The 20,691-nt window shown below is 38.1% G+C and overlaps 5 protein-coding genes across 5 annotated transcripts; 4 read left to right on the top strand and 1 right to left on the bottom strand.

Annotated features, from left to right (window-relative positions):
- The first annotated feature begins 581 nt into the window (after window positions 1-581).
- On the top strand, window positions 582-4,268 carry LOC119033690 (G-protein coupled receptor 4-like). Its single transcript, XM_037124089.1, has 6 exons — window positions 582-649; window positions 874-1,022; window positions 2,056-2,116; window positions 2,321-2,477; window positions 3,236-3,420; window positions 3,518-4,268. Exons 4-6 carry the CDS (start codon window positions 2,322-2,324, stop codon window positions 4,023-4,025), a joined length of 849 nt encoding a protein of 282 aa, XP_036979984.1. The 5' UTR covers window positions 582-649; window positions 874-1,022; window positions 2,056-2,116; window position 2,321; the 3' UTR covers window positions 4,026-4,268.
- A 3,297-nt stretch (window positions 4,269-7,565) lies between these two features.
- On the top strand, window positions 7,566-8,805 carry LOC119034069 (G-protein coupled receptor 4-like). The gene is made up of 4 exons (XM_037124773.1): window positions 7,566-7,721; window positions 8,105-8,292; window positions 8,422-8,485; window positions 8,629-8,805. The coding sequence occupies exons 1-4, from the start codon at window positions 7,566-7,568 to the stop codon at window positions 8,656-8,658; spliced, it is 438 nt and encodes a 145-aa protein (XP_036980668.1). The 3' UTR covers window positions 8,659-8,805.
- Window positions 8,806-9,412: 607 nt separating this feature from the next.
- LOC119033710 (G-protein coupled receptor 4-like) lies at window positions 9,413-12,065 on the top strand. The gene is made up of 4 exons (XM_037124134.1): window positions 9,413-10,052; window positions 10,296-10,466; window positions 10,857-11,041; window positions 11,151-12,065. Exons 2-4 carry the CDS (start codon window positions 10,311-10,313, stop codon window positions 11,671-11,673), a joined length of 864 nt encoding a protein of 287 aa, XP_036980029.1. The 5' UTR covers window positions 9,413-10,052; window positions 10,296-10,310; the 3' UTR covers window positions 11,674-12,065.
- A 2,380-nt stretch (window positions 12,066-14,445) lies between these two features.
- On the top strand, window positions 14,446-16,728 carry LOC119033006 (G-protein coupled receptor 4-like). Its single transcript, XM_037122575.1, has 4 exons — window positions 14,446-14,574; window positions 14,801-15,006; window positions 15,675-15,862; window positions 15,992-16,728. The coding sequence occupies exons 2-4, from the start codon at window positions 14,833-14,835 to the stop codon at window positions 16,488-16,490; spliced, it is 861 nt and encodes a 286-aa protein (XP_036978470.1). The 5' UTR covers window positions 14,446-14,574; window positions 14,801-14,832; the 3' UTR covers window positions 16,491-16,728.
- Window positions 16,729-17,622: 894 nt separating this feature from the next.
- On the bottom strand, window positions 17,623-20,455 carry lhb (luteinizing hormone subunit beta). The gene is made up of 5 exons (XM_037122576.1): window positions 20,313-20,455; window positions 19,979-20,097; window positions 19,012-19,106; window positions 18,057-18,175; window positions 17,623-17,939 (listed from the first exon to the last, which is right to left on the bottom strand). The coding sequence occupies exons 3-5, from the start codon at window positions 19,103-19,105 to the stop codon at window positions 17,712-17,714; spliced, it is 441 nt and encodes a 146-aa protein (XP_036978471.1). The 5' UTR covers window position 19,106; window positions 19,979-20,097; window positions 20,313-20,455; the 3' UTR covers window positions 17,623-17,711.
- Window positions 20,456-20,691: the final 236 nt, after the last annotated feature.

The raw sequence follows: 20,691 nt of genomic DNA, 5'->3' as shown, positions 1-20,691 counted from the left end.
TCTATCACTCAGACACTCAGACATCCTTCAGTGAGGGAACCAGTCAACCAGTCCACCATGGCCATCAACATCCCAGGACTGATAGCAATGGTGGTTTTCTACCTCCTGGTCCTTGGGACCGGCATCTGGGCTTTAAGTCCAAAAGGGAACAGAAGAAAAGTGCAGCCACTGGAGTGGAGATGACCCTGCTGGGAAACCGGAACATAAACTGGGTGGTGGGGATGTTCACACTGACAGGTGAGGAGAGCACAGCTGGCAAAACTGGGAAGGAAACTGTGTGATGTGAATTCAGCTCATTATAAATCTCCCTTACACTGTGTGCAGGCTGCAAAACCACAGAAACAGTTTACATTTAGCAACAAGATGTTTTGACTTAGGTTGTGTGAATGTCATTCATATACTTGCTAACAATAGCTTGCAGAATGACGTTCAGTAAGTTTCAGAAGGATGATGAGTGAGTTCCCAGAGGATGTTCTGTGTCAGCTGCTGTTTCCTCTGCAAATGACGTGCTGTGTTTATCCGTCCTGTAGCTACGTGGGTCGGAGGAGGATTCATTGTTGGCACAGTAGAGATGGTGTACACGCCCTCCATGGGACTATCCGGGGCAATCGAATTATTAATAAATACAGCACAGCATCTTTTATAATTGGTAAGACTTTGTAGTCACATCTAACAGGCTACTGTTTTTCTGCATGGTTAACAAAACAATCTCTCAAAACAGAAATTACTGTAAATTAGAAATGAAAAAAAAAAATCAGCTTGGCTACCTTTACTCTTAACATTATATGTGCTTTTTTTAAAAAAATGTAACAAGGCTGATAGGAAATAAAAAAAACTGGTAATAGAAATTCACTGATAGAATATGTTTGACAGGAGGGACCATGAGTGTCATCCTGGATTTGTCCTTTGCTGTGTGCATCTGGATCTCTGCTGCCGTCACCATCACCTACACACTGCTGGGAGGTCTCTACTCTGTGGCCTACACAGATGTTATACAGCTGGTCCTCATATTCATCAACTTGGTGAGTTTGCTGTACTTTCAGTTTTCTTCTAGAGTCTCTGGCTATTTGTTTTAAGAAGGTGTGCTCCAAAGCACACCTTCAAAAGGTGCATTTATCCATCATTGACATTTTTTGTATCTCTGCAGTGGCTCTGCGTTCTCTTCTGATGAATACTTCTGTCTCAAATATCAGCCGGACACTGATGAACAACACCTTACACGGGCCCTGGATTGGTAAACCAGTGCTGAAAAAGACCTGGATCATGATTGATGATTTCTTATTGTTCGTAAGGAAGTCGGGTGAAGTAGTTTAAAGGGCAACATAGTTTGGAAAAGGTAGAAGGCTGAGAACAAATTGTAGGGTCCAACAAGCACAGGACATTCAGGAGGCTTATTTGTGTCCAGTTTGTGTCCAAGTGAAAGTCAAGTAAGTACTTTTGCGGACACATTTCGGATGTGATTCCAAACTCCTGCTTTGTGCTTGACAGCATTGATAACACCATTTATAACACTTTATGTGTAAATTTAACAAGAAATTGCACATCTTCTGAAAATTCCATTGAATTGAATTTTCAAAGAAAAAGAGAATGTCTGCCTTGCACAACCTCAGTGACGCACCAAAACCTGAACCTCAAGACCAAAACCGCTGATACCAGGAGGGAAACGTGCAATTGTTCCTTTTTTTATTTTTGTAATATTACTTAAGCATGTTTTGCCCTAACTTGAATCACAGAGTTTACATAGTGTTTCAGAGAGTAATTTTGGTCAGAAATAGTGCAGCTGGATAGATTAACAAGCAGCAGTGAGTGACACTGACACAAACAAAACTCGTTTGGCCCCTCTTAACTACACTGTGCTAATCTAAATGACAAGTTTCTGGTGCACATAAGCGAAAAGGTTTTCTGTGGTAATTTTGTAACAGTGGTGGTGATGGTTGCAAAGAACTTAAGATTTGTGTAATGTATATTCCCTTCCTTTGAAGGGGAGGTGACAATTTACAGGAACATCCTGGATGTTGTCACCTATCACATTAAATGTAGAGTGTCTGCATGTAGAGGACAAAACATCGGACGCTGGTGCAGGGAACTCATTCAGGTGGTCTTTCAGCTTTCACAGGTAAGTTATACTTACATGTAAAGATGATGAGAACTGCAAATGAACATGCATGAATAGTTATATAAAAAGGAAAAGCCACAGCCGTTTCATTTAATATGATTGTGGATATTTTAAAAGTATACTGCATTTATGTGAAATTGCACTGACCAGTCAATAGATAATAAAAAAAAATACTTGCTCACTTTTTTGTAACCTGGTTTACAGAATGGAGGAGGCCTTCACTGCCAACACTTCAACTACAACTACCAACTACAATAACTCCTTGGGAACATTTGTGATCGTCCAAGTTGTGATGACAAGCACAATCATTTCTATAGGAATTCCTTTGATCATCATGGCCATCTGTTCTCTTTATTCTCTGGTATGTACATCATGAGTGATATATGTTTATTGGGGTCAATAGTGCTATTTGGTAAAAAGTTAAAGAAAGAAACATAAAAAAGTTTTGAACTTTGTACAGCACTATTTGGGGTTTTCCTCAAAAACAAACAAACAACCCAAGGAATGATGAAATTCTTTAGACATTATTGTTCCCCAGTGAATGAACATGAGCATGAACATGCATTTGATGTTTGTGTTTTTTTGTGAGAAGGATTGCAGTTAGAATGATAGACCTTCATGTTGCAGAGATGACGATTACATTTTTTAAAATTCTGACTGTCCCATCAGCCTCAGGTTTACTTCATCTTTATTACAATTTAGCAGATTTAAACATGCTATCACAATCAGCGAATATGTTGAACCTACTACTGAACATCAGGGTGGTAACATTTACATTGTAAGCATTTTGGAACACATACTTGATCTCTGTTAACATGTATCCTGTAATTTCTGAGATCCTGCCTGAAATGTATATCCAAAGACACATAAACATGAGAAGTTCAGTCTGAATGAGCCAGATGCGTCACACCCGAGTACACGTTGCAGTAAACCATGTCCTTCATCTTGTATGCACCTCATATGATATTTTCGAGAGCATAAATGAGAGTTTGATACAATAAATGCAGCAACATCTCTGACTACAATTGCTTCGCAGAGCAGGATGACATATTTAGGAGCAGGTGGAGTTCAGAACATGTTTAAAACTGCTTGTTTACTTTTCCTTATGTTTTCCTGCAGGTGAGCAATGATCATGTTGCTCCAATCTACGTCATCAACCTTCTAATTTCAGACCTCATTCAGCTCTGCTGCTTGATCCTCAGGCTGGCACCATTAAAAGTGGAGATACATGCTACTCTTTATTTCATTTACTTCTGTGGTTTGATTGCCAGTGTTGGCTTCATGGTGTGTGTTGCCATGGAAAGGTAGCTATTTGTCTGTCCAATAAATTACTTCTGTGTCTCACCATTATTTCACTAATCTGAAGCTCTTTAAACACTCTGTGTCAATCTTGTTTTACAGGTTTTTGGTCATAGCCTGCCCACTGTGGTACCGTTTCAGACGAACCACCAAGACCCCTGTTTTGGTTTGTGTCGTGGTCTGGGCCCTTACTCTTGCCAATCTCCCAATTTTCTTGGTCAACAAAAAAGTCTTACCAATCATCTTTGGCATTATCTTCCTCCTTCCTCTCCCACTGTTCATCTTCTTCCTGGGTGGGACCATCAGAGCTCTGTCTGCCAGCCGTGTCCCCCCCGAAGAAAAGCGAAGAATTGTGGGGATTTTGGTCCTGGTGCTGCTTATTTACACACTGCTGTTCCTGCCCAGAACCATTTATTACCTTACAAAACAAGATTACCTCTACCACCTGTCTCACATGTGTCTTAAGTTGAGTCCAATTGCAGATTTACTTCTGTATGTTTTCATGAGGAAAGGAAGCATAGACAAGCTTTTCGCCTCTCTGTGTTGCTACAGAATGGACAGCAATGACAGCAGCAGAATGGACAGCAATATCACCAGTTCAACAGTGTGAATGATAACAAAAATGTGGGCAAATAGAAAGGATAAATTAATTCTTCAACTTCCTCAACAGTTCATGGCGTTCATAATGCATTCAGTAATGATTAATGTTTGCGACACGTTACCCAATGAACTATTCAGAAACTATATAAAGTAAAACTTTTTTTCTCACCAACTTTCCTTTGTCGATGTAGATTATGAAGACCAAGCACATATTCCTCTGTATCAGTACATCTGTATGAGTACTAGTCCTGCCCTCTCCGTTTGACAAAATCCCAATATGTTTTCTGGGTAATGTGGCTGTGGCTTTTGGAATTTGCAATTGTGTTTTCTGACTTGCTGTTGTGTTTTCTGACTTGCTGTTGTGTTTTCTGACTGGCTGTTGCGACTTGCACCAGCCAGTCATCATATAAAGGTGCTTTTTGTGAGAACAGTCGATTTTTGAGTCTCATTCCCAACTCATCAAAGACTGGTGGCCGACCGGTCCTCCCATCTAAAAGTCTCCACTTTTTTGACAAGTTGGGAATGAGACTTCAAAATCGATAATTACAGCTCGTAAAGAGTACCTTTAATCATGGAAGCAAAAGAGCTAATTCTTTATTAACTGGGCTAAATATAGGAGCCACACATTCTTTTTTTTTTGGTTCCTCATTCACAATTTAATGTTAAACTATATTGGATTGAATTCATTCTTTTTCGTACAAATACAATATATGTATGTATGTATGTATGTATGTATGTATGTATGTATGTATGTGTGAGTGTGTGTACTATTTCATTATCTTTATATAATCCGAGTTAAATTATTATTATTTTTTTTTCAGTGGTAGGCATGCTAGATTTTAGGTTGAGATTCAGAGCAGCTATTGTGTGTTTGGCATCATGGATTGAATCTCATATAAGTTTATATAATTTCATATGAAATTTTAAACTTTCTTGAAATTTAAATAAAAATCTGTTTTTTGACCAAAATGTGAGAGCTGAGTCTTTGCAGAGATCCAGCAATGATAAGTATATTTAAAAAAAAATGTCAGACTCTTTCTCTAAATACTTTGGCTCTCTGATGAGCTAACATGATAGCTAATGGATACGACTGATATCTGTAGCAGTTTTTTGAGAATCTATTTTAGTTTGGAATCACATTTATATTTGGCAGACACTTTTTTTTTTGCACATACTTTATATACTCACAGTACATTGTTTGAGAAGTAGACACAGCAAAAGCAGAAGCAGCTGCAGGGGATGACTGACATCTGTAGACAGATTCACAACTGGCAACACTTTGAAGCTGTTATCTGAGGATATTCAGACATTTCACTGCATGTTTATCGGCCTGTTTATGCTATGTGTTGCATTCATTAAAGTATATTCATCTATTTCTTTAATCATCAGTGAAGCTTGGGTTACATTTCTGTTGATGTCGTTGCAATGCCATTCTTGAAGGGCTGGATTATCGTAACAGTAGTGACAGCGCAGAATGGTAGAAAAGTAGACAAAAGCTTTTTCAACCTTGTCAGTGGACATTTTAATGTTTTGCTTTTAAATCAGTAGAATAGTAGGTAGTCTTCTTTGTTCCTGCTGGTCTTTTATGTTGTATATCTGGGTATAGAGTTATTAGCGCCCTCTCTGATATAATAGGCTGAAGACATTATGTGCATTTTCCATATAAATATTAGATGGAGATGTGGATATAATGAAACCAAATGTCAACTGCATAGATTTTAGCAGCATAAACAATATGCTCCATCTCACTGATGGTATTTAACCTGCAACAAGCTCAGCTGATGCTGACTCCTTAAAACTACAAAACCGATAAGAAAAAATATCTTAAACACAATCACTTGACATTTATGGGCTGATTCCCACTTACTTGGTGGTGTTTTATTTTCTCAGTCTGATGATGGTTTCAGAAAAATCAATCAGTTAATCTGTAGTACCGAACTGTGGTGTGATGTGCAACACTTAAGTCCTCAATATGTCAATGGATGGAACAGTTTCCTGCTGCCTTTTGATCATATATATATATATATATATACACACACACACACACACATATACACACACACATATATATATATATATATATATATATATATATATATATATATATATATATATATATATTGTTTTGTGAATACCTTGTTTTTCTGGTGACTTGGTAAGATAGCTGACAGTTGCGACTTCTATCTGTACCAGTTATACTTGAGTGTCTCTTGTATTTTACATTCACGTTTACATCTTTTCAGTGAAGGGTTGCTTTTTTTTTTGATATATAAAAACAGGGGATCATGCATCTTAAACTTTCACCGTGTTACAGAAGTTTAGTGAAGCGTCAATATTGCGTAAAACAGCTGAGTATTTTTTCTGATGTGATCAGCAGGCTTCTCTTTGTGTTCAGGATGTTTAGTTTCTGAGTATCTTGTTCGGTATATTTTTGAAACTGAACTTAACAATGACTCTTGTCAGTGTTAGATGTGTTTAATGTTGTTTATCCACTATGAATAATTACTGAACTTACAGTACATAAGTGACTTTGAAAAGAGAGCTGTTCAGATTGAAGGACAACCAGCCGGAATATCTGAAATGCCAGACATCCATCAGGTGTGCTGTGATCCCCCTTATTTCTGATATGTATACTTTTGTCATGACAACGCTCTCTGTGAAACGAGTGATGACATTTTAACGAGGAAATACACAATGCAAAAATTTTGCAAGTTATGTAAAATGTGATGTTGCGACATTTGAATGACCAAGTTTTCTAAAAACATGTTAAGGAAGCAGCTCAACAAGAAATAAAGACTTGGTCATCATCTCCTCCCTCCATGCTGATAGAGAGTCAGATGAAACTGCTGTAAATCACCTGTCTTGACTGTGCCCTGTTGCCTTCTGAGGTGGCTGTGTAGGCAGACTCCCTCAGCTAATAGGGCGACTTAGCTCCATGACCACCTGAGCTACTTGCTGACAACATGATAGTCAGTGAAGCCAAAGATAGCTAAAGCAACAAGTAAAGTGACCTTCAAATTGTGATCATTTCTTACAAATCAAACCTTTATTCATTCAAATTCACTGTATTTGGCATGCTGGAACCACAACAGAATGTTACATCCTAAAGCACTAAAATAGTAACTGTTAAAGTGCAACAGAGCATCATTGTGCTTGACATCCTTTTTTTTAGTTCTTCAAAGGAGGAAGTCTAGAGTAACAGGAAATGATTATTTAAATGTGTGTATTTGTATGCAGAAGACAAAACATCAGACGGTAGTGTAGGGAACTCATTCAATTTGGATCGCTCAGCCTTAGACAGGTAAATTTAGCTTTTTTTCTTAATTACGGAGATGATAAGAACTGTAAAAAGTCATTAAATTAATTTTTATGAATGTTTATATCAATCTATGAAGCAAAAAATATGGAATTTATTGATTTGATATGATTGTGGGTAGATTAGGTAGATTTGTGTTTACTGTCATGATGTCACTGAACAATGTAAGGGAAAAAAAAAAAAATCTCACTCTCTTTCTACAAGGTGATGTCACAAACAACAGGTTTAAGAAGCATGGAAGGATTCAACTTTACCAACGCCTCACAGGACAACATCTCTGACCATGACAATATCTATTTCATCCTCCCTGGCATGAAAGTGATGACATGCATTATCATTTCCATCGGCTTTTCTTTGATCCCTGTGGCCATCTATGCTGTTTGTTCTCTGGTATGTACGTTATGACCAGCATTGAACTTATTAACTGCCTGTGTCATGTGTCTGCTGTGCAGTCTCTCTGTAAAGGGTCTTGATCTTCAGGAAAAAATTTCCTCATAATTAAAAAAAAAATGTTTTCTGTAAAGTAACAGCTTTAAAGTCTTCGTAGCACAATTTCCCACTCAATAATAAGATGACATATTTTTTTCAGTACCTGCTCACAAACTCATGGCAGAGATGAACATCAACCAGTGGCATCCCTGAATGTCATATTTTTGCAGACAGACCAAAAGCAGTAGTCAAGACAAACACCTGTCAGTCCTGATGTTGAGCATATGTATCTGTGCCTCCCTGTTGTTTACATGCTCTTTACCTTTGCCAATGTTTCCCTGCAGGTGAGAAAGAATCATGTTGCTCCAATCTACGTCATCAACCTTCTAATTTCTGACCTCATTCAGCTCTGCTGCCTGATCATATGGGTGGCAGAAGAGGGGGGATCGATCATATATGAAATTGGATCTTCTCTCTATGATGTAGGTCTGATGGCCAGTGTTGGCTTCATGGTGTGTGTAGCACTGGAAAGGTAACAACTTGTTTATATATCTGCGTATGTCTATATCTATTATGTGTGTAGGTACTTCTGTGTTTGACCATTATAGTACTGTATAATTCTAAAGCTCCTCAAACACTATGTGTCCATCTTGCATTACAGGTATTTGGTCATTGCCCGTCCACTGTGGTACAGCTTCAAACGAGCCATCAAGACCCCTGTGTTGGTCTGTGTTGTGGTCTGGATCCTTCCTATTGTCTTTATCAGTTTTAGATTCTGGATTTATTTTGAGGTCTATTTTATAATTTATGCCACCTATCTCCTCCTTCCTCTCCCACTGCTCATCTTCTTCCTGGGTGGGACCATCAGAGCTCTGTCTGCCAGTCGTGTCCCCTCTGATGAAAAACGAAGAATTGTGGGGATTTTGGTCCTGGTGCTGCTCATTTACACGCTGCTGTTCATGCCCACTGTAATTTGGCAATTGGGAGTCGATAACAACATTAGCACCAACCTTTCTTTTGTATTTGTACAGTTGAGTCCCCTTGCAGACTTATTTCTGTATGTTTTCATGAGGAAAGGGACCATAGACAAGTTTCTGGCCTCTGTGTGTTGCTGCAGAATGGACAGCAATGTCAGCAGCAGAATGGACAGCAATATCACCAGTTCATCAGTGTGAATGATGACAACATTCACACAGTCAGCTTCATGTGGGCAGAGAAAGAGGAAGGGAGAAAAAGGAGCTTCCCTGCTGTCTTATTTCTGGATCTTTATTTCAATGTAGTTGTTTATTTTTCAACACTATGTTCATCTCTCCAAAACTGTATTTCTGTTCCTTTTTCATTATTTTTTGGACAAATAAGAAACTAAACGTGATACTAGTTTTCATCTTTATTTAATATGAGTTCAAGTGCAGCTGTTTTATACTCTGTCATGATGCTTGTCACTTAAAATAAAATTATAAATATTCTGGAAATTCAAATAAAAATCTGTTTCTTGACAAAAATGTTAATGTCTACCTTCAACTATTTTGGGGGGGTTAAACCTGATAAATGAACATAAAGCCAAAACCTCCAGTTACCAGAGAGGATCTTGTAGTTTTGTGTTGTTTTGTGTTTTTTTAAATTTCCAAATTATGATTCCAGAAACAGAAAAAGAATCAGAATTCCTTCATTTGTCCCGCAAACAGGGAGATTTATATGTCACAACAGCCAAAGGACAGTAATATTACAATAAACAATAATAATAATTTACAAAAACAATATGATTAAAAGGGGAAAAAAAGAATAGACTTGTTTTTTTACATAATATTGTACGATACCAACAGAGTAATTACATGCAGTGTGGCAGTCTATTTTATTGACATACAATATAAGATGTGACAGGGACAACAGATAACATCAATACTTTTCATGTCAGTAAAGTTTAACACACTGAATGTTTCCCCTCTTCAGACTTGAGTGAAGAGTTTAACCCAGTTTGCTTTTGTCTTGATATATACAAAACGGGCTCATGCATCTCAAGCTTTCACTGTGTAACAGAAGTTAGTAAAGGAACTCACAAATCAAACCTTTATTCATTCAAATTCAACATCTTTGACATGCTTAAACGACAACAGAATAATTTGTCAAAAACACTTGAACATCAGTGCAACAGAGCATATTTGTGCCTAACTCCTTCATCTCAGTTCTATAGAATAAGAGAAGTAGATAACCAGGAAATGACTGGCATGCAGTCATCAGACAGAAGTGTAGGGAACTTATTCAAGTTGGATCGCTCAGCCTTAGAACGGAAAGGTAATTGTTGCCATTTTTACTTATTTGCAGAGATAATATGATCTTTAAACAGTCATTCAAATCATTTTTTATGTGAATATCTATTTCAATGTATGAAACTAAAAATAGAGAATGTATTGATTTGATATGATTGTGGGTATATTAGGTGTACTGTATTTGTGTTTACTTTCATGATGTCACTGAACAACGTCAGGTAAGAAATTAAAAATCTCCCTTTCTATAATGTGATCTGACAATCAACAGGTTTAACGCAGGAGAATGGAAGGATTCAACTTTACCAACGTCTCGCATAACAACATCTCTGACCCTGATGGTATCAAACACCCCCCGTCCACCATGGAAGTGGTGACGTGCATTATCATTTCCATCGGCCTTTGTTTGATCCTTGTGGCCATCTATGCTGTTTGTTCTCTGGTATGTACATTATGACCAAGAGTGAACTTATTGACTGTCTGTGTCATGTGTCTGCTGTACAGTTTTTCTGTTAAGGATCTTGATCTACTGGAAAAATTAACTTCATAATTAAAAGGTTCTTTGTTAGTGAAGTAACAGCTTTAAAAGCCTTCGTAGCCTGATCAAAACGCCCTACTCAATGATGAAATGATTTTTTCAGTGCTTACATATGCTCACAAACTCGTGGCAGAAATAAACATCAACCAGTTGCATTGCTGAATGTCATCTTTTTTGCAGACAGACCAAAAGCAGTAGTCAAGACAAACACCTGTCAGTCCTGATGTTGAGCATATGTATCTGTGCCTCCCTGTTGTTTACATGCTCTTTACCTTTGCCAATGTTTCCCTGCAGGTGAGAAAGAATCATGTTGCTCCAATCTACGTCATCAGCCTTCTAATTTCTGACCTCATTCAGCTCTGCTGCCTGATCATAGCATTGACAAGAGTTTTTTCTGGCTGGAATTTAATCTTAATTTCTATCTACATGAGTAGTCAAATGGTCAGTGTTTGCTTCATGGTGTGCATCGCCCTGGAAAGGTAACTATCTGTCCCATAAGTTTGTGTGTAGCTTCCTCTGTGTATTACAATTACATTTCTATATAAATGTGAAACCTCTTGAACACAGTATGTTCATCTTGTTTTACAGGTATCTGGTCATCGCCCGTCCACTGTGGTATCGCTTCAGACACACCATCAAGTTCTCTGTGGTTCTCTGTGTTATGGTGTGGGTCCTACTTCCTATCAGTTGCTGCATGATAGTGTTCCTGATTGGTTTTAAAAATGGACGAATCATCATGGGGACTTTCTTCCTCCTTCCTATCCCTCTGTTCATCTTCTTTCTGGGTGGGACCATCAGAGCTCTGTCCGTCAGTCGTGTCCCCTCTGTTGAAAAACGAAGAATTGTGGGGATTTTGGTCCTGGTGCTGCTCATTTACACACTGCTGTTCATGCCCAAAATCATTTATATACTGTTTAAGCATCGCAACTATACCTTAAGAAAATTGTCTTTTGTGTTTCTCCGGTTGAGTCCCCTTGCAGATGCACTTCTGTATGTTTTCATGAGGAAAGGGACCATAGACAAGCTTCTGGCCTCTGTGTGTTGCTGCAGAATGGACAGTAATGACAGCAGCAGAATGGACAGTAATGATATCAGCAGTTCAACAGTGTGAATGATGACAACATTTACACAGTCAGCCTCATGTAGGCAGAGAAAGAGGAAGGGAGAGAAAAGAACCATCCTGCTGTCTTAATCCTGAAACCTTTTATCAATGTAGTTGTTTATTGTTTAAAGCTATATCTAATGTTCATCTATCCAAAACTTTATTTCTGTTGCTTTTTCATCATAATTGGGACAAATAAGAAACTATACATAACAATACATATGTACATATGTTAGACATTATTCAATTTGAGTTCAACAGCAGCTGTTTTGTACTTTCAGTATGGATACAATCTTCTATCGTGATGTTTGCCCCTTAAAATAAAATTGTACATTTTCTGAAAATTAAAATAAAAATCTAGACAACATTGCAAATGTCTGCCCTTGACCAACTTCCTGAAGTTAAACCTGATAAATTACCATAAAGCCAAAACCTGCAGTTACCACAGAGGATCTTGTAGTTTTTTGTTGTTGTTGTTGTTGTTATTTTGTGAATACCTTTTCTTTTCTGATTAGCTGGTAATATAGCTGACAGATACGATGTCTATCTGTACTGGTTATGCTTGTGTGTGTCTTCTACTTATGTTCACGTTTATATTTTTTCCGTGAAGAGTTGCTTTTGTCTTTATTAAAAAAAATGGTTCTCATGCATCTTAAACTTTCACTGTGTTACACAAGTTTAGTGAAGTGACAATGTTGTGCAAGACAGTTGATGTAATCAGCAGGCGTCTCTTTGTGTTCAGGATGTTTAGTTTCCAAGTGACGTCTTATCCTGTTAGGTATATTTCTGAAACAAATACAGTCAGGGTCGTTTAATGTTGTTTATCCACTATGAATAATTACTGAACTTACAGTAAATTAGCAACCTTCAAATGAGAACTGCTCAAATTGAGGGACAGCCAGACAAAATATCTGAAATGCCAGACATCCATCAGATGCGCAAGAGACAATGCTCTCTGTGAAACCAGTGATGAGTTTTTAACAAGGAAATGCACAATGCAAATGTTTTGCAAGTTATGTAAAATGTGGTGTTGCGACATTTGAAATACTAAGTTTTCTAAAAAACATGTGAAGGAAGCAGCTCACCAAGAGATAAAGACTCAGTCATCATCATCTCCCCCCCACTGAAGGAAAGTCATTTCTGGTGCGCCACAGGAAAACAATGTTGTGGTATTCTCACAGACAACTCAAGTAGCTGGAGACTTGTCTTATAACTTTACAAAACAGTCAAAAGAATAAAATAAATAAATAAATAAATAAAATGAAATTAAAAAAAACATGCAAGGGCTTCATACAGCTCGTCTGGCGTTATCCTGGAGTGAAGATGAGGTGTGTGCGAACACTTTTAGTCAGCAACCACAGTGAAGATATCTTCCATCTTTCAAGACTCCAGTTCCTGCAGTTGTTTAGGTGAATGCTGCAACACTATTCTGCTGTGAAACTTCACCTGACATTCATCCGCATGAAGGGAGGATGAGGACTGAATTTACATTCTTGGTTGAACTGTTCTTTTAAGCATGTTCCTTTTAAGCATGTTCCTTTCAGCACATTGGCAAATAGCTACCTTCTTCGATAGAAAATTGTGTCAGAAAAACTGTGACGACTTCAGACGTTGTTATTAAGAGAAAACATTGACACAGAGAGAGAGAGAGAGAGAGAGAGAGAGAGAGAGAGACAGAGAGAGAGAGAGAGAGAGAGAGAGACAGAGAGAGACAGAGAGAGACAGAGAGTTTCATGGCTATATCCTGTATACAATCTCCATCATAGAAGGTTGACGTCGGTGTTTGGTCAACTTAGGCAATTTTTTTCATTTTTCGATGATGAGCTGTGACATTCCTCTCACTGTGTCGACTGTCACTGTTTCTTGCGGAAACAGTGGAGCGTCACACACTCAAGATATAGTTAATGAGAGCTGTTATATTCAAAGTTTTGACTTTTGGCAGAACGTTCAAATTAAGGTGAACCCCAAAATGCTAAATAAAACAGAAATGTGAAGATGAAAAACAAAACACTGATAGGTCTTTCGACATGGATTAAGAAACACCTAAGAAATACTAAGTGATGTATTTTTTTTCTGGTGATCCGTTACTAAAACCTTCATGTTCGAAACAGATTGAGGAGAAAAAAGAAGATGTTATGAAAAGATAAAAAGAGAAAAAAGAAAAATCACTCTGTTTCACACATCAAAATATTATTTTTTCTCTGAGGATTTTTTTCATTCCATCCCACACAGGAATATTTCCTTTTTTTCTTTTTTTTTTGGTCTTTTTTTTTTCACTCCATACCACACACACAAAAATAAAGTTTTCTTTTGCACTCGGCTCCACACTTGAAAAAAGCTAAAACAAATCCATTCTACACAGGAAAAAAGGAAAAAAAATCACTCAGTTCCACACAAAAACATTTTGCATTTTTAAATTGTTTTGTATTTTTATTCCATTCCACACAGGAAAAAATAAAGTTTTCTTGACCTTTTTTTGTTGTTGATTTTTCTGTCCTTCTGTCATTTTTTGTTTTTCAAAAAAAATTCCTTGTTACTGAAGTTTGTACTTTCAGTTGCAGCACAGCTTTGTGTTATATAAGAGGGCCAAAGTGGACTGTGGCTTGTCTGGCCTCTTATAAACACCCCTCTTTATTAAACTGTGCTAATCAAAATGACAAGTTTCATGTGCATATAAGCAAAAAGGTTTTCTGTGGTCATTTTGTAACAGTCTTGTGATGGTTGCAAAATATTTAACAAGAAGATTTGCGCAATGCATATGCCTTTCCTTAGAGGAGGAGGTGATGATTTACAGCAACATGCTGGATGTTGCCACCTACCATATTTAATATAGAGTGTCTGCATGCAGAGGACAAAACATCGGGCGCTGGTGTAGGGAACTCATTCAGGTGGTCTTTCAGCCTCAGAAAGGTACATTTTGCTGTTTTCGCTTAATTGCAGAGATAATACGATCTTTAAACTGTCATAAAAGTGAATTTGCAAGAATTGATCAAAGTATGGCAATAAAAACACAGAAGGTATTGATTTGATATGACTGTAGGTAGATTAGGTACACTGTGTTTGTGTTGATTTTCATGATGTCACTGAACAGTGTCAGGTAAAAAAAAAAAATAAAAATCTCGCTCCCTTTCTACAGTGTGATCTCACAGACAGGTTTAACTCAGAAGAATGGGAGGATTCAACTTTACCAACATCTCACAGAACAACAGCTATAAATACAGTTGCAACAACTCTGACTGTGATGTCATCACACACAACCTGGCGACCACTACACTGACATGCATTATCATTTCCATCGGTCTGTGTTTGATCCCTGTGGCCATCTATGCTGTTTGTTCTCTGGTATGTACATTATGACCATGACTATTAACTGCCTGTGTCATGTCGTCTGCTGTACAGTCTCTCTGTAAAGGATCTCGATCTTCAGGAAGAATTTACTTCATAATCAAAATGTAGTGTTGAATGTTGACTGTCGTCTTTTAAACTGTTAAATGAAGTTGATGCCATTCTGTTACAACTAAAATCATAAAATTGTCGTCAGTTTTGTTTTTAAGATGACAGTTTGGACAAAGGAAGATGTTTTTTTTTTTTTTTTTAGCTTATTCATTTCCCCTTTCTGTTTATTTTGTAGTATTTCAAGTAATTCAGCCCTTTATCACATCATCTTTGAAAAAGCACACGTTTGATCATATGATTTATGAAACACCCTCTAATATAACCTTCTTCCACGCTAGAAAATACTTTTTTTTTGTAAAGTAACAGCTTTAAAACTCTATGTACAACTTCCTACTCGATGATAAGATGATATGATTTTTTTCAGTACTTACATATGCTTACACAGTCGTGGCAGAGATGAACATCAACCAGTGGCATCCCTGAATGTCATATTTTTGCAGACAGACCAAAAGCAGTAGTCAAGACAAACACCTGTCAGTCCTGATGTTGAGCATATGTATCTGTGCCTCCCTGTTGTTTACATGCTCTTTACCTTTGCCAATGTTTCCCTGCAGGTGAGAAAGAATCATGTCGCTCCAATCTACGTCATCAACCTTCTAATTTCTGACCTCATTCAGCTCTGCTGCCTGATCATATGGGTGGAAGAAGAGGAGGGATCGATCATATATGAAGTTGGATCTTTTCTCTATGATGTAGGTCTGATGGCCAGTGTTGGCTTCATGGTGTGTGTAGCACTGGAAAGGTAACAACTTGTTTATATATCTGCGTATGTCTATATCTATTATGTGTGTAGTTACTTCTGTGTTTGACCATTATAGTACTGTATAATTCTAAAGCTCCTCAAACACTATGTGTCCATCTTGCATTACAGGTATTTGGTCATTGCCCATCCACTGTGGTACAGCTTCAGACGAGCCATCAAGATCCCTGTGTTGGTCTGTGTTGTGGTCTGGATCCTTCCTATTGTCTTTAACAGTCTTAGATTCTGGATTCATTCTGATACCTATCTTACAATTTATGCCACCTATCTCCTCCTTCCTCTCCCACTGTTCATCTTCTTCCTGGGTGGGACCATCAGAGCTCTGTCTGCCAGTCGTGTCCCCTCTGATGAAAAACGTAGAATTGTGGGGATTTTGGTCCTGGTGCTGCTCATTTACACGCTGCTGTTCATGCCCTTTGTCATTTATCACCTGTCAGAGCATGATGACAGGACACTCTTCAGACGGGCTTATTTGTTTCTCCAGTTGAGTCCCCTTGCAGACTTATTTCTATATGTTTTCATGAGGAAAGGGACCATAGACAAGCTTCTGGCCTCTGTGTGTTGCTGCAGAATGGACAGTAATGATATCACCAGTCAGTGTGAAGGATGACAACATTCACACAGCATCCTGTGGGCAGAGAAAAAGGGAGGGAGAGAAAGGAGCAGTGCTGCTGTCCAACTCCTGAAGCCTTTTATCAATGTAGTGGTTTGTTTTTTGAAGCTATATCTAATGTTCATCTATCCAAAGCTGTCTCTCTGTTGCTTTTGCATTCTTTTTGGGACAAATGAAAAACTAAACATAATAATATCTATGTACACATGTTCATCTTTATTTAATATGAGTTCAACAGCAGCTGTTTTGTACTTTCAGTATGGATACAATCTTCTATCATGATGTTTGTCATCTGTACATTTTCTGGAAATTCAAATAAAACTCTGTTTCTAGACAAAAATATGAATATTGCCCTCGACTAACTTTCTGAATTTAAACCTGATAAATCACCATAGAGCCAAAACCTGCAGTTATCACTGTTTTTTCCGTAAAATATGAGGTGTGACAGGGACAACAGATAACATCCACATTTTTCAAGTCTATGCACTGAATGTTTCCCCTTTTTAGACTTTAACTGATTATTAACTGAGATCCAACACGTAACCAGTGCACTTCTCAAACTTTTGACTGTTTTGTTTTGCTGACAGATAAACTGAAGAAGAGATGCAGGCAACAGGCAGCTACTAACTCACTAACTTCACTGTGCCCTGCTGCTGTGTGGAAAATCATCTTAGAGGGATGAAAAATTAAACCAGATGGCCGTTGCTTATGAATTGGTGTAAAATGGTCAATAGTTGACTGACTTCTTTATTTAATCAACTTGAGTTTTTTTGCCACAGTCAGAGTTGCAACACAATATATTTAAATATAACCAGTTGGGTAAGTCTGCTGGTTAGGTGTGATGACAACATTCTCAAAAAATGCTATAAATAGAGGTAGCTGTGGCTCAGCGGTGGCACCAGCATCTTGCTATCAGAAGGTTGCTGGTTCAATTCCGCTGGTTGCCATGCCAAAGTGTCCTTGGGCAAGATCCCCAAACTGCTCCTGATGTGCTGGTCAGCACCTTGCATGGCAGCCACCGCCATCAGTGTATGAATGTATGTTTGACTTTCTTTTAGTCGGAAAATCCAAGACATGCATGTTCAGCCTGATTATTCTGTCTAGTTTACTGCACAAGAAACAGAAAACGTAACTCTTTGCACAAATCTTTATTGACAACAATAGATGCACAGTTTCTACAGTGTACTTTAATGGGCTTTATGCTGTCATTACTTGAGACTAGTAGTAGAAAGGTATGTCATTCATGCAGAAATTGGGCTGCAGGCTCTCAAAGGTGCAGTCAGACGTGTCCATAGCACAGAGGCCACAGTTGCAGCTCACGGCCACGGGGTAAGTGACGGTCGGGTCCACACCGAGTGGACAGTCAGGAAGCTCAAATGTCTTGTAGTGCAAGTCCCGGTACGTGCACACATGCTGATAAACATACCGGGTCTTCATCACTGGGTCCTGGAGAGGCAAAAGAAAAAGGTCATTTTGAAATATTCATATCATGTGTATACCTTTAAAACCGCAGTCGTATAAAGAATGAGAAAAGTCAAAGTCATGGAGGGATCACCACGATACCTTGGTGATGCAGTGACCACTGCAGATGGTCGTTTCCACTGGGTGACACTTGGGACATCCTTCCTTCTCAAGAGACACCGTCTGGTTGATGAGCTGGCAGGGCGGCAGCTGGAAGGCCTCTGGTGATGGAAGACAAACTGTCACTCACAGAATCCCTGCTAACAGCACTGAAGCTTTAGCATGCATGATGTTCACTGGCACAGTTCCTGTTTAATACAACAAACTTCCTCTTTATATGCAGTAAATTTCCCTTTGATGTGGCAATCCAGTCATCTGAATTACATAAACCCAAACCAGTACTCGATTTTTGGGGCCAATGCCATTATCGTTATCAGGGAGTAAACAGATTCTGATATCAGTATATGAGTTGATTTATATATATATATATATATATATATATATATATATATATATATATATATATATATATATATATATATATATATATATATATATATATATATATATATATATATATATATATATATATATATAACAAAAGGTATGTATGGAACAGAGGCAGGATATTTAATAGTTAAGCTTCAACGTTATAATTTGAAAGGAAATCAGTTCACTGAAGTGGTACTTCACTGAGAATTTAATCATTCCAAACTACCCCAAGCATCATTTTCTGCAGTATGTTCTGTAATAAGAAATAGTTTTCCTAATGGATAGTATGTTTCTGTGATAGGCTAAAATTGGCCACTGATGCTCAACTCATGGATTACAGATCAGAGCACAGGCTGGGCTGTACGAAGGGGGATGGGAAAAAATGAAAACACACAAACGTCTACCTGAACATAACAAGTAGGCTCAAGCTCTGAAGTGCAACAAAAAAAAGTTACTTAATGCAAAACAAAAAAGGACCCCCTGCCTTTTGTGTTACTTTCTAAAAAGTCATTCATACAGAATTTTATCATTGAAAATCTCAAAACTGTCTGACTGCCTCATTTACCTGCAGGAGCCAGGGGCCAAATGGAAGGTGAGGCTCCCAGGAAGGAACTCAACATGAAGGGTAACATCACTCTGATGACCTGCACAGCCGTCATCCTGCAGCAGCGGAGGTGAGCTCAGTTAGTCGGTTAATCAATCGATCCATTTAGTTAGTCATTGTGTTGATTATCTGATTAATTTATTCTGTGTCTTTCCACGTTTCTGTAAAAACTTTACAGTATAGAATCCTCAATCCTTTTTGGGCATCATTAAAAGTAAACAAGGCCAAAACTGAAGCGGGCAGAAAGGTTGACTTAAAATCAACATCAGATTGTTCGATGTGTTGTTGTTGGTGCGATGAGTCTTCTTGGCTTAATATCAAACAGACGTCGAGTTGTCAATCAAACTGTCAATCAAACCTGATCAAACTTCACCACATGAAGCAAAATAATTTGCTTGTGCTACTGTGTGTAAAATTATTTTAAAAAGGGCAAATGAATAATACATTTTACTTTACTTCGATCTGAAATCGAGTTTTCAGACAGAGAATTATTAGTATAGTTATCTGCTTCATCATCCGTTACTATCAGCAGGCAGAGGGAGTAAACATGATATACACTTTGGTTGGTCTGAATCCTCTACTCATGCTCCCTTTTAATCTTAAATTGATCAAGAAAGAGACTTTAATGTGTGTTCAACCTTCCTGTAAAGAGTTGAAACACATGACCATCCATGAGGCATTCATAAATTATCTGTAAACCATTAATAACATCATTAAGGACAACCTGTATATACAGCACATCTTACTGAGAGCTGCTCCTGTGAACTACAGCTGATGACAGTTGTTTATTTCTATTTGTATCTCTGGAGTTGAGAAAATTTACTCCAATTCTTCCACAACAATTGAGACAAATAAAAAAAAGTAGAAATTAATAAATCAGGTTCAGATAAATGTGATGAATCGCCGGCTGGTTGTAAGTCTGACTTACCTCTCTGTGATGTGCAGGTGGTGTGCTGAGGCCAGGTGTCCCTGTCAGTCTTTATACAGCACAGACGAGCCTGGTATCCAGGATGAAACGGGCTCATGGTGGACGTCAGCCCTGGTTACCTGTGTTTGTTTAAAGAGGGGACATTTTTGTGCATCCTGTTATACTCAAGTACTGGAATATTATAAGAAGGAAGAAGTGGTGGGTTCTGTGATGGTTGTAGTGTCATAAAGTCATCTCCGATCCAGCACATAGTCTTTCAAAATGGAGTGAAAGTTTAAAGCAGCAGAAAATGGAAACACTCTAAATTGTACTTGAATAAAGTTTTTTTTCTTACGTATCATCAGAGTTGTTCTGTTCTGACCCATCACATGTTCTGATTTGTTCAGTCAGCTGCTGTCATTTTTTCACAGGAAACATTTCCCACTGTGAAAGCAGGAAGTGCACAGGTGTCATCATTAACGTGACTGCTAACACCTGTGCTTTTCACACTGAAAGGAGTTTGAATCTGAATGCTGTTCTCAAACATGACCACCAGAGGGCGCCGCTGCCCTTCACAAGCCTCATTGCCAGTGGCTCGTTTCAGCACTCTGTGTGTCCAAAGGTGTGTCTCTTTATCGCTTTCTTTACTGAACCTACCTGTACATTTAAAATGAACGTGTTGTCAGGTCGGATGGGGAGTTACTACTGATTATTGATCTACATAGCAAAGTGCA

Source organism: Acanthopagrus latus, chromosome 15 (assembly GCF_904848185.1).
Source record: "Acanthopagrus latus isolate v.2019 chromosome 15, fAcaLat1.1, whole genome shotgun sequence".
NCBI lineage: Eukaryota > Metazoa > Chordata > Actinopteri > Spariformes > Sparidae > Acanthopagrus > Acanthopagrus latus.
This window is presented reverse-complemented; position numbering and strand designations above follow the sequence as displayed.